The sequence below is a fragment of the mitochondrial genome of Malus sylvestris (genome assembly GCF_916048215.2).
Source record: "Malus sylvestris mitochondrion, complete genome".
Taxonomy (NCBI): domain Eukaryota; kingdom Viridiplantae; phylum Streptophyta; class Magnoliopsida; order Rosales; family Rosaceae; genus Malus; species Malus sylvestris.
Genome location: NC_065226.1, coordinates 10,397 through 24,580, shown reverse-complemented (window position 1 = coordinate 24,580; position 14,184 = coordinate 10,397). Strand labels below are relative to the sequence as shown.

The window sequence follows — 14,184 nt, the reverse complement described above, 5'->3', positions numbered from 1 at the left end:
TAGGCGCATTGAAGAATTCTTCGATCGAGACTGCCGGATCAATAGCCGTCGTCAAGTACCACTTGACGTACTTAAGCCATAGATTAATCTACCCACGCATCACAGTAATCTCAGACAGTACCTGCTGACACTCATCTTCATAGAGGTCAGTAGGCACTGTCTTAAGATCTGTAGGCTTATAAGCCTTCCGCAGGCGATCTATAAGAAAGCCTCGGAGATACGGATTAAGTGGACGACCGCGGCCAAGACGACAAATATCCTAATGGCTGACCTACAGCGAAATTCACTACAGGTCGGCCCTTGGCAAAAGGATATTATACAGGAACACCAGTATTCGGAGGACGCTCAATCTGGTTTGTAACCACATGAGGGTCCGATGGATGAACAGGTGACCTGCAGAACGGTACCTTAAATAACGATAAGGAGAGGATAGAGGTAACAAAACCTTCAACCTCCCTACCGAAAAGGACCGCTAAGACGTCTCCTTGTAGATATAAGGGCCACCTATCGTGGCAGATTTAAAATCATAAGATGAGACATGTTCCGCTCCAACCAAACGGTCCAAGGGTGAGACTTTATTATAAGTCCCATCCATGGGCAAAGTTGATAAAGCTTTCATTAACCAATCATGAAGAGGCTTTAGCAACCGTTGGTTGACGTAGTTGCCAATGGCAAATATCCGACGTTTACCAGCACCTGAATCGGTGGACTGGGCTAGTCTCCCGGGAGAGCCAAAGCTAGGGATTCCTTATGCCCTATTTTCTTCGACCTGGGATTGGAAAAGAGGGTAAGAATCCCTCATTGACCAAAGAGATATATCTCTATTTCCTGGGTCTAGGGCATATCGAATGAAAGGTGACCAGAGAGGGTAACCGAAACCTATAGGATATGCATCTATATCGTTAGATACAAAATGCAGTTCATAGGCAAGGAACCACTCTATTTCACTTTTTATATTGAGAAAGATCCCTTTCTTATCCTTTCGCGCTTGCCCTCTATCAGAAGGTATAGCCTTCCAAGTGGGTTCCCATGTAATCCCTTGACACATAGGGATGGTTAGCGCACTCTTCCAGTACCGCGAGATCAGTTTAGGGACATGACTCATGAAATCGTCAATAACAGATTCCATTTTGTCATAGTCCTTAAATGGTGATGTGATAGACCTTAGAATCGAGTGATCAACCTTCTTTGCAAGGCGGACAACTCGACACAAGGAAAAGTAAGAAAAAGATATCTTTACTAACACATCAGCACGACCATCCCTTTTGAGGATTAATTTCCTGTGAAAGGATGGTATAATCCGCGGTAACCCAGAGCCGGTTAAGGAAACTGGCACAGGTAAGAATCCCTTAGGTTGAGGGACCCCTGCATACGCTTTCTGTAAGCAGACTGCTGCTTGTTTTAGATAAAGAGCAGCAAACAAACAAGGGTCCGGATTTCTTCCTAAGCCTTATCACCTGTTTGGCTACGAGGTGAGCTCCAATACATAGCTCCTTGGTCAGACCATCAGTCACAACTAGTTGGACCTTCTTAAGGATTCCAACTAGCAGTGCAAGATCTTCCAGAATCTTGTACCACTTGATGGTCCTCAAGGACAGAAGTTTTTCAAACAGACAACGAGTAGTAGTCATAAGAATTTTATATTATGGTTCCTACTCCAGGTGCGACCTGGGACAGTTATAGCATACGCCAACGTTTACTATAATCCGTTGGGCTAGCTTCCCCGTCACCGCCCATCCAAGATTATCCTCAAGGATTTCTCTTGGTGACACTACAAGTGTCAGTCTGAATAAACATTCTGCCTTGGGAACACCAAGACTCGCCTAAACGGCACCATGTTTCAGGTGTCGTGGGGGGGTACCTAGGCAACCTAACTAGGACTCCATGTGTCTTAGAGTAAGGTTAATCAAGACATATAAGCAGAGACCCTTCCGAAGAAAGGAAGCTGCATACCGTCGTGATCGCCTTCGGGCGACCTCATGACTGTAAAACAAGTTTGACAATCATTGGCCGCTAGGGTGGTCAAACCCTACACCAACAGGATTTCTCCTGTCGATGCCCCATCTTAATACTAGAAAGAGACTTTCAGCTTTCACTCTTGGGACTGTGACCATTTGCGCTTATTTAGTGTTCGTATTGCTTGGTCTCGGCTGTTACGTTCTTATAGATCAAGTCGGAGATTTTTCTTATAGTCTCTCGCTTGGCTTCTTCTCACGAATTGGATTCGAACCAATATCGACGCTACTTTCCCTTTAGTAGATCGTGAGGGGGGGTTCCACCCTACTGTCCAGGTAGAGTGGAATTAGGCTAGGCGCCCCTCCCGCCTTTCGGTGAGATATTTTGCCTTAGCACCTGAGCAGAGCACGTCAGTCTTTCCAATCTACTCAGTCCAATTGCAAGACACAGATTCTCCCCCACACTCACCAGTAGACTAGCCAAGGAGGAGGGGGAGCCTCCTCGACAACGGGAGGTTGAACCACTTCATTTATGAAATCCGCTGCGCTGGACGAGGCTCCGTCGCACGCAGCTATCTCACAGAATAGCCCCATACCTATCACGAAAAAGAGAACTCTTTTTTTTCCTATAGTAGTTCCACCATAAACAATCCTTCGCAGGACTCGAGAAGTAGACAGCGAGTGAGGGATTCATTCCTTTTGATTCAATCGACCTTCGAAGAAGATTGAGATGGGGGGCTACCATTCTAGATTCGACCATAGACAAAAATTACATCCTACTATACTATAAGGGGCTTAAACTATTAGACATTAAAGGTTGGGGGTTAACTCACATCAAAAAAGAGGAGCGGCGAAGCAGAATTGTTTTGGGTTTTCCCTCGCCGCTACCGTATATCTCCGCGGTAAGATGCGATCCGAAAGGAACCGAATTCGAAACATTGGATATGCCAATGATTCGGGAGGGGGATTGGTTGTGCGTGCTGACCTCCCCCCCTTTGCATTAGTTTCTGTCTTCTGCTTCTGTTGCTGTTGTTTGGGACGGTTACATGAGATCATCCGATCTCAATGTTGCGTGCGAAATGCATTTCATGATCCGCGTTGTACGAAATTTTTCTCCGTCGGGAACAGCTTTTTTCTTCCTATGTCCGAGACCTTGCTTTCCGCTATGCTATATAGGTGTGCTACAATCGCATTGCATGAGAGAGGGCATCGTAAGTAGCATGCGGAGGAGCTAAGATACGCCCCATCTTACTAATAATAATGAAGGGCTGAAGAAACACACTCTTTTTTTGGGTAGACCCTTCCCAGGCAGAACCAATTCCTTAGTGGCTCGCTAGCCGGCCATGGCTATCCTTTAGTTAGTGCTGGACCGCTTCACCGCTTCAAAAAGTATGTCTTCCTGTAGCCGCCATTTACTTGACTAACCAACCTGAGCTATCGTAAGGTAACCATAGGTTGACTGCCGAAGGGTCTCGGTTCTTACCAAGCGAAGCGGTCTTTGGTTGCAGCGTGAAGGGGTCTCAAGCAAGTGCTCATTGGTGAAAAGACCGGCAGCAACGACGGATCTCTCTTATTCTTATTGGCAACAGCAACCGACCCCGAATCAATTAGGGTCCTTTTCTGCTGATTGACACTGATCGTTGCGCCGCTCGGCCGGCGCTTCTCCCCCTATCAGGTAAGGCGGTATCGATCGATTTCTCCGTCCCATTCATGGAGGGTACCCTGAGCCCTTACTCTACCATTATTATAGGGGTATGGGATGAAGGAGTCTCTATTGCGAATCATATAGCAATTTAGCTGTTACTGTACTGAACTTTTAGGTGAGGTGATAAGGGTTACCTTTGAATAGTTAAGATGGGCTGGAAGGACTCGTCCAGAGCAGAAATCGAATATACAGATGGAATGGTTCATCAACATGCCTTGGGAGCATGAGAGCGGGACCCTTTGGCAAACAAAGAATCCTTAATTGTATTGTAGGGCTAACCCACCCCCCCAAAAAAAGGATAGAGTCAAAGGTTCTTCCAATCTTTCGTATTTGGATATGACTAGAAATCTGTAACCTTTATCCCAATGGATGCAACCTAATTCAATTACCCTCCCACTGTAAACTATTCCTACCTAGAGATAGAACCTATGGGAGAAAGAATGGTTAATAGAAGGACTGCAACGGCTACTAGACAAAATTACCCCGAGACTGCTACGACATCGAAAGCAACTTCAACTCGCTCGAAGGCTTGAGGAGATGGTTAGACTTCTACTTAAATGATATGCGCTACGGTAAATTGTACTGTAAATGCCATCGAAGGAAACTGGCCTGGAAAAGAACTGGCTTTGACTTCCAAAGAGGTTGGGGTTAGACTCCTTTAGGGAGAATATATAGAACGTGAACGTTAGCTCGAAGGCAAGTCAAGAAGGAACGGAGAGTTTCAAATTAAAATAAAAACCTGGCATCCGACGATTATTTTATTTTATAGCAGACTTTCTTTTGTGCCAAAGGGAGTTAGAATGCGCTTTGGTTCACAGGTTGGGTGGTCTATCCCTATCTAGGTAGGCTTTTCGGCATTGATTAGGTACGAGCGAGAGTCTGATTAAGATTCTGCTGGAACTGCGCTCTCTATTAAGAGCAGAGAAGACTTCGAACTTCAGAGATAAAAAGAATAGTCTAGTGTGTAGTTCCTTTGTGCCCAGAGGACTTGAAAGAGCTTCGGATTCTAGTGATCCTCAATTCAAAGTCGTCATTCGCTTGACCGAGGGCTCGTTGGTCTTGGTTTATATTCCAGACATGACGAAAGAGGATGTTGTTGATCCACTCGCTTCAACTTAAAGAGAGCGCTTTCTCACCTGCCTCTTTCCCGGCTTCCCTATCTGATGATTAGGATGATGCCTGAACTGGAACTGGTTTCATCCCTACTAGTCACCGATGTTGGTGCCTTTTCATATCCTAATTCGTACTCACAAGCCCATGAAAGGGAAGGGAATCACGTTAGAGATAGCGAGAGCACAGAGACTTTTTGTGCTGGAGTTGGACTAAAAGGAGTAAGGATGGATATTAGGACTCAGAGCATAGCTTAAGGAAGGAAGCTGAGGGAGTTCTGTGGTGAAGGACTACGCGCTGCTAATTTCCATCTTTGCACAAGTGTCTGTTGATGATGGAATTCAGCCCAAAACATCCATGTCAGATCTAGCAAAGCTGAAACCTGTGACGGGAGCACCTTCTTGCTGCTGAGGATCATAATTGGCCGGAGGCGCAGCCTTGTTATAAGCGGGTCTGGGCGGAGCTTCCGCTGGGTTTTGCGGTTGCGATTGGGTAGGAGGTTTTTGAGTGGGTTGGGGCCCCCTGGATGGCTTGCTGATTCCGGGTGCTCCGTTGTCTCAGTGCATTCTGCTGTGCTTGAACCGCATTAATTGGATCCGGAGTGATGGTAACCTCTTGAGTTGGCTGCTGGGTCCTTAGGGTATTCTTCGGCTTGCCTTCTCCCCCATTAGAACTGTTCCTGAGGAAAGTGATAGACCCGTCTTTTATACTCCTCTGCATGCGGGCAGCTCGTTCAAACAGTTGAGGGAATTTTCGGCAATCTCCTAGCACCATCGCTTCCTTGATGGGCCCATGCAGGTTATCGATAACCATCTGTACTGCATCTTCCTCTTATATGTTTCATTTTGCTTTAGCTGCTAAATTCCTCCATCGGTTAACAAAGGTAATGAATTCAAAACCGGGCTGAATTTTTTTATTCACCAAATCACAAAGATTGGGGGATGTTCCACCTGGTGGAACTACTGGCTGGTGAATCTGTCAATCACATCGTCAAAACTACGTAGAGCATCAAGGGGGAGAATAGAGTTCTACTTGAGTGCTTCCCCTTCTAATGACTTATGATAAAGGTGGAAAAATAACCCAGACTGGGAATCAAGGCCTCGGCAATCCCCACAGAAGGACAGCAAGTGATGATATGAAATACCATTGTATTTACTAAACTTCGGTCTCTTGAACCCTTCCGGCAGAGCTACATCTGGATGTCGGCAAAAATCCTTGAATCTCAGTTTCCTCCCGTATTGGTCTGCTCTACTGCAGCTTATATCATTGCCTCAATCTCCATCTTTCCGAGAGGCTTCTCCATGGGGACCACAGAGCGATCATAGTATAACTCTTCAATAGGAGATTCATAAGCGAATCGCTTTCGAGGCCTCTCGGATTGCCCATTCATGAAATAAGGTGCAGGAGTTCTTTGCATCCGTAGAGGAGGCTCATCCATGATTGGGAATTGGAATGTGGGTACTTGAATGGATGCCCCTCCATTGATCTTGGCTTGCTTCATTGCATTCATGAATTCTTTGTTTGATTCTTCGGGCTTCTTCCTCTTCCGCTTTTCCCCATCTTACTAATCATAATGAAGGGGCAGGAAATCGGTCAAAGGTATGCCCAAGTCGGAATTCCGGCAAACACCAAGAAGTATCCATTCTTAACACAAAAAAACCGTCGGCTTTTAGAGAATCTTTCCTCTTCAATTATGCACGATTTACTGGGGTTGTCTTCCTTTTTTGGGAGTTAAAAAATGAGTTGGGTAAGCTTCCTAAGGGTATGGCTTCTCCGGAGCGACTAAGGACACACCCAATCAAACGATCGGTAAAACGGGTCTCCTTTGGTACAATCTCCTCGGCCGAGTATATCCCGTACGGTTGTTTTCAAAAAGTAGTGCAATCGCATTCTATGAACGAATTCCTTCATAGCCTTCATAGATAGAGTAGAGAGAAATGGGAGAAAGCGGATTAGCCACGTTCTAACTCTTCGCCATCTGACTATCATAAGAGTCATTTCATCCCAGAGTCTCTGGCTGAGGGATATCTAGTTTAAGTGCCAGTTGCCATTGATCTTCTTGGAGAAAAAATGGCATCTATTTCCCTGCCAGTTTCCTTTGCTGTCGATGCAGGCGAGTTGGGCCTATTCTCGTCTCGAATAAGAGAGTACCTGGAGTACTAACATATAATCTTTCCTGTTTTATAACATATTTTTTTCCTGTAGATATACAATACTCCTTTTCCTTTCCAGTACTATTATAAGCCCCTATAACCAGGGAGTTTAACTAGAACCTAGATAGAATCTCCGGAATCAGAAGCTGCTATCTCTCGCTATGCTTTTATGAGTGGATTTGAGAGTGCGGCATAGCTGGAAACTCCTGAATTTTAGGAAGGTTCTAACCTTAATGAAAGGGTAAGTTTGAAGAGAGATTAGGAGAAGTTCCCGAGTGTGAGTATCCAACCCCCTTTTGAAAGGATCTTTCTGCTTTTTAGTTTCCTAATATGTGTGTACATATTGATTGTATCAGTACTACCAGCGAGCTAAGAGCTAACCCCTTTCTTTTCCTATGACGTTTTAATACTCACCCCTGAAAGTGAAATAGAGATAGAGAGAATCTATTAAGTTGGAAGGCGGAAAGAAGCACTGGCTAAGACTTTCATGGAGATGGGGCATACAGGGCAAGTGTACTAGCATATGAGTTTCCAGCTTTTGAATTAAGGTTTGTCAAACCCTAAGCTGCTACTTAGAAAGGGGGCGTAGCGGGTAAGGCAAAAGAAAAGGTGTCCGCCTAGACTACTGCCACTTTAGGATAAGGTTTTTTCTTCGAGCAGCTCTCGGGCATTGATTGAGGAAGTAGCCCAACCTTTTTTCATCTACGCAAAGAGGAATTACTTCTTATTCGACCGGAAATGGTGCATCTAGATCGATTCCTAAGGCTGGTAATGCCGAATCAATCAAGGATAAGGCAATACAGTCAGAAAGGAAAGCTATTCATCTTTTGTCTTTGAAGAGAAAGACAGATTGGATTGTACGAACATCTGTGCCAAGCTTAGGTAAGCCGTCTAGAAAAGAGACAAAGAAAGACCTCTCAAAAGCCGGTGCTTAGGCAGACGTCCCCAGGTAAGAGCAGCCTTTCTCTTATATAGGAAAGCACTACTGCCACTTTCTTATGTGAATACCGGGTTCTTTCACTCCTCAATCTCACTCTTTAGTGAAAGTCTCTATTTCACTTTCAAAAAGCAGTCTACACAAAATTCCCTCTTCGATGCTAAGAATAGGGTGTTGTCTCTTTCTAGTAAATAGAATCATTCCTATCATATCATGACTGTAAAGCAATGGAATGAGCGATCTCAGATGTCATTCTTGCATCATGATGCCGAGAACCGTCTGCTCTCTCTCTCTTTTCCGCAAACTTAGTAGATGGAAAGAAGAAAGAGTAAGCAGAGATGGTACCACTAGGAGACAAGATCAAATAAAGGAACTTCACTCAAAGCTGGGGCAGTAATGAAGGGTAAATAGCGTAATGTAATAAGGGCGTCGTTAGCAGGCTAGACAGATATTGAATGAAGAAAGAGAGGAAGTTAAGGTAGGTCGGATCCTAGTGTAGTTTTCCATTTTTTTTTCCGTTATGCCGCTCTGCGAGCAGAGCTAGTTAAGGTACAAACTACTCTCATGAAAAGACGTCTTACTCGTGTTCCTAGAGTACGCCAATTTCTCTATTCGTTACTAATCATTCTCTCATTACTCTCCATATTCTATTCCACTATTTTACTACTTGGCGTAGACCCGACTTTCCTATTAGGGAAGATAAAGGGAATGCTACTGAGAAGATCCTTCTACTTCCTCTTTAGTCGACTCGGGTGGTCTACTGGAAGTCGCATAATTTTCGGTTTTGATTCTTTCTTTGATTTACAAATGAATATGGAGGCTTCAGGATCCTCCGGCGGATCAGGAGGTGGAAGTACCGTGGGGGGTAGCAGTAGGGGTTCTGGTTGGACTTCTTTCGATATAGACGTCTTTTTGGATTCCTTTACTAATGAGGAAGGCGAAGAAGTAGCCCAGCCGCACCCCCAAAACGCCCCTGCTAATCCGGTCGCTTCCCGGGGGGAGGAAGCAGGTCCGTCTAATTTTTTCCCCCCAGAAGAAAAATTCCCCTATCACCCAGATGAAGTGATAGGAGGAGATTCAGTTAGCTCGATTGAGCGGCGCCTTTTGGCGAAAGTGAATTCTCCCGAAGCCCAGGACATCTACTTGGCCAATATTGAGGCCAAAGATCTTTTCGAGATCAAGGTTCAAATTGTACAATATATGGCAGGCCTTGATCCGGAAGGCGATTGGCTGGGGCGCGGGGCTCGGGCCCTCGACAATCCGCGTACCGCCACGGGAGAACCCTCCTTAGAACGACTCTATGACCTTCTGGAGGACCTAAACCGTTTCGGAGTCCAATCAGAGACCTTCTCTTCTTTAAAAAAGAAAGTCCTAAGCAAAAGAGAGGAGGTTCGAGACGACAACAGCATGTCGTAGAAGGAGCGGAGCTTAGAGCCTTTACTTTATATTAGTAAAGCGCGCTCACTCTAACGGTGTTCCTTTTCCATTTGCTTCCAATAGTTCAACCTATCCAGAAAAATTGTCGGCCTATGAATGTGGTTTCGATCCTTTCGGTGATGCCAGAAGTCGTTTCGATATACGATTTTATCTTGTTTCAATTTTATTTATTATCCTTGATCCGGAAGTAACCTTTTCCTTTCCTTGGGCAGTACCTCTCAACAAGATTGATCCGTTTGGATCTTGGTCCATGATGGCCTTTTTATTGATTTTGACGATCGGATCTCTCTATGAATGGAAAAGGGGTGCTTCGGATCGGGAGTAATCACTAGTGATAGGGCAAAAATCGGGGGAAAGGACAAAGGAAAGAGCGATGCCCACATTAAATCAATTGATTCGTCATGGTAGAGAAGAAAAACGGCGCACGGACCGTACTCGAGCTTCGGATCAATGTCCCCAGAAGCAAGGAGTATGCCCGCGTGTTTCAACGAGAACACCGAAAAAACCTAATTCAGCTCCACGTAAGATAGCCAAAGTACGTTTGAGCAATCGACATGATATATTTGCTCACATTCCAGGCGAAGGTCATAATTTGCAGGAACATTCTATGGTGTTAATAAGAGGAGGTAGAGTGAAAGATTTGCCAGGTGTGAAATTCCATTGTATTCGAGGAGTCAAGGATTTGCTGGGAATTCCGGATCGAAGAAGAGGCAGATCAAAATATGGTGCGGAAAAACCCAAATCGAGATGAATGGAAGATGCCTCTGGAACTAACTTGTTTTTCTAGATCAGTCGAGGTATTCATTGAAAAGTCTCAATGCTATCTTCGACAGTCTTGAGAGCGAGGGCCGCAATAGCGACGATCGAAAAGAATTAAATTTCCAAGTGAGATGTCCAAGAGAAAAGGAACGAGGGGAAGAATCGACGAGGACATAAAATCGTGAATGAAAAAGCGTGACGAGAATGATCAACTCGAGATGTTAGAAGGTGCAAAATCAATAGGTGCCGGAGCTGCTACAATTGCTTCAGCGGGAGCTGCTATCGGTATTGGAAACGTGTTCAGTTCTTATTCTTTGGGCTTGGGGGCCAGGCCGAAATTTGCCGATATTCAGAATGGATATCAAGCAGCGGCCTTCCTTTTTTCGGACCCACAGTTTCTGGTATTCTTCTTCTTTACCCTGGCCCTTTTGCTGTTATATTTTTGGGGTACCGTCCAGCAGCGGGAAGCCGCGCGGGAGTCGATACTGTCGAAAAACACGGAGCTAGGCGCAGCTCATAAATTCAGCTATGGGTGGGCGGGGGTATCGCTCGAGCCCGTCTTTGGATCTTGTACCTGCAACGAAACTCCTATAAAAAAAAGGGGGGAAGGTCGCACAGAATCAGAATAGGTCCAGCTCTATAGGATAGGGGACAAATCAATAGGAAATGCTATGTAACCGAACTCTCTGATAACAATAGCCCTCCAAATTTTAGATCGGATTGATCAAATGAGAAATGGCTGAGAGCTAGGTGTAGCCTGATCTCTCTACGGTTGGTTTGCTTGAACTTGTCAAGCCGTATCGTATAAAGGCGAGCAGTCCTTATAGCAGTAGCAAACGGCCTACTTATAGCCCTTAAAGCATCGAAGAGATTATGGCATCAGGCTTGAGAAAACTGTTCCTAAAACACCTCAACATAATGGAGTTGCTGAGAGAATGAACCGCACTATTGGTGAAATAATTCGGTGTATACTCTCTCATGTTAAACTGCCTAAATCCTTTTTGGGTGAAGCAGTGAGAACAGCAGTGGATTTGATCAACCTTTCTCCTCTTCAGTTCCTCTTAAAGGTGATGTGCCATAAAGGGAGTTTGAGGTTTCTTTATATAGGATTCGCCGCCTTTGAGGTTGTTACAGAATCGATTGTTCAAGAAGGAGCTCTTACTGTTTTCGCCTTTTTCGCTGCTCTAGATGCTATCGAATCGGATTGATGCAGAGAGGAGTAGGTGCATTGATGCCGCAAATCCAATGTTAGTAAGAACTGGTACGAATGGCATTGATGCATCGAATGCCCTCTTTGACGGGGTTGTGCAAGAAGCCGATTATTCGACCATCTTTTCCAATAGTGCCATTTAATTGATGCTATCGAAGAAGAAGGAAGGCAATGAAAAAGGGTCTTTGACTCGCGGGTCAGACTATTTCAAACTATGCTAGCCCGCTCGGGCCTCCCCTGTCACGTATGGGGATCCCCTTCGCTGCGCATTGCTTCACTTCTTTCATTTAGCTACTCTTCATTCTTTTACCCTAAAAGGTCGGTCAACCGCTACATTTCTTGAACGGTCGCTGCCTACATTACTCTGTCTCTCTCTTTTCAAGGAAGTGAGTCTCAGACCTTATGTAGTTCTCGGTCCTTTTGATACAGTTCCTGGCAGGTGCTTTTGTGGCTCTTCACTCCTGACCTGAAGTACTTTCTGTATTTAGTAATTCCTTTCTTTCTGGAAAGCTGGCCGAAGACCCTTTTCTTGTAGGAGCAGCATGGATGACTGGAAAGCGGTAAGGTAAGGCAGACCTTTGCCACCTGAGAGCCCATGATTAGATTCTTTTTTAAAGTAGGATTCCCGATTCAACTCCGAAAGAGATGCGACTTCCCATCCTGGGCTTTACCCGTTCGCTGAGCACAACAGAATACAGAGGAATGCATTTCAATCATTGAAAATTGGAATTTAAGATAGCCTTGCTGCTGCCGGAGGCATTTTACTAAAACGAAAAAAGAAAGTCCCACACCTATGAGTGCGCAAAGAGCAACTTCGAGAGCAGCTGAGTCAATAGCTGCAGATTCTGATTCAATTGCGACAAGAGCACATTCAATAGCAAACGCTCTTGAAGGCACAGATCTGTGGACATTGGGACTCCTTTCTGTACGAGTAGTTACTACCTAGAAAGATCCCTCACTGCACACTTTCTATCTATCTGTCTCCATGGAACGAGTATTCACTTCCGCTTACAGCGCCTTCATTCACTCGTCTTGCTACTTCGGAACTGGTTCAGCGGACACGTGGAGTCGAACGTCTCTCTCCAATCCGGACTATGACTCTTATACGTGATGAATCATCTCCACTCCTACCATCTGTATATGATCGTACATACGATAATAAAAAATGATTTTGCATGTTTGAAAAAGGTAAATGGTCAAGAGAAGAGAGAAACTTTAGGAAGAGAAAGATCTGTTCGCTACTACGCCCGGTTCACTTTCATAAAAAGTTTAAAAGCAATAGCAAGGCCCGAGTTTCATTGCCATTACCTGTCCTTGCTACGAGGGGGATTGCCCCCTTCGAGAGACAATTGATAGATGAATCCTACTTGTGGAGACATCCCCATACCCGTGGGAAGAATGGAACATCTCCCGGCGAGGGGGGAACAAGAGAGAACTGCCTGCCTGGCTTGGAAGCCTTCTTATTCTGAGACTCGAACCTCAAACACCTTTGGATGGACGGTCCTTTATACTCTGTTGGCTCCCGCATATAATGAATCTCTTACCAAGTTGGCATCCTCAGGACCAACAAAGAGGAGTTTGTCGAACAAGAGCCACTTCACTGACAGGGATCTTTTATGAACATCACCGGGCACTACCAGTCAAATCAAAAACTTGAAGTTGGTTATTCTCTCTCTATGAAAAGGTAGAGGAGGAATGCTTACTAATAGTAGTAGTCAGACTATCACAATAGGAGGAACTCTAACAAGAGTCACACCTGACTTGCCGGTATTTTACAAAATAAAACTGTAGGAGGAAGGAGAGACCTAGAAGTAAGAGTCATAATATTAGTAGGGAGAAAGAGAAAACCCTCCTGTCTTTCAGCCGCAATCACAACTGCGGTACATTGGAATAGATGATGATGACGCGCAATCACGGCCGAACTGTCAAGCAGGAGCGGTGACAAAGAAGTCGGGGTTTGAACACAAACAGAAATCAATAAGAACCTACGGATATGAGGTGAAACCCTATTCATGAAATTTTTCCCGGTTGGACCAAAAATCAGACAATAGCAAGAGCAACCGAGAACGAGAAGGCACTCATGAGGAACCTCATGAATGAAGAAAAGGTCGCATATGAGCTGTTCACCCCAACCTATTTTGATTCAATCAACAACCGATTCTCTTTCTCTGACGGATGTCCGTTATGAAGACAACTGCTCCTAATGGAACACTTACCGAAGAAGAATGCTGCCTTTAGTGAACTAAGACTTATCTTCCCTATATAGAATCTGCCTTACCTTATGACTTGAATGGTCATAGCGGTGACGCTCTTCCTTCTTGTTGTACCAATAGCTATCAAAAGACAGTCACTGTCTTTCTATACGCATAGCTCATTATAAGAAATGATGATGTCGCAGATGCGCTGACGCAGCAACTAAGCTATTGACCAAATTATTTACCCTAGGTTAAATTCACTTTCTTGCTTTCTCTCTGCCTTCATAAAGGAAGTTTCCTAGATGACTGAATCATGCCTTTCTCCTTGGATCCCAAAGCTGAATGCCTTTTGATGATCCTTCTCTAGGTAAAGGGTGGAAAGTAGAGAGAATCGTGGTGAAGAATTCGTTTTTTATCCCATATTAGACAGCACAAGCCCTTAGAATAAGGTCTCGATGCAAAAGAAGTGGTGGGAAAGGAAGTCCCATCTGAACTACCTTCTTCCTAGGATTATTCTCAATCAAGGAAGTTTAAGTTCTGTTCTCTAAGTCAAGGAGCTATACGCTTTTTCCTTCATCTCTTTCATGATATAAGGTAAGATAGTAGTTCAGGCTTTTCACACTCAAGTCTTTATCCTATCTCCGGGGACCTCCCTTTAGGACAGCACCCTTTACAGACATGGTTCTAGGTGCTAGCTAGGCTTCCTTACCTAAGCCCTGACTC

General features: G+C 44.8%; 1 protein-coding gene across 1 annotated transcript; it reads left to right on the top strand.

Moving 5' to 3' along the window:
* Positions 1-9,670: 9,670 nt before the first annotated feature.
* Positions 9,671-10,048, top strand: rps12 (ribosomal protein S12). The gene has a single exon. It carries the CDS (start codon positions 9,671-9,673, stop codon positions 10,046-10,048), a length of 378 nt encoding a protein of 125 aa, YP_010438123.1.
* Positions 10,049-14,184: the final 4,136 nt, after the last annotated feature.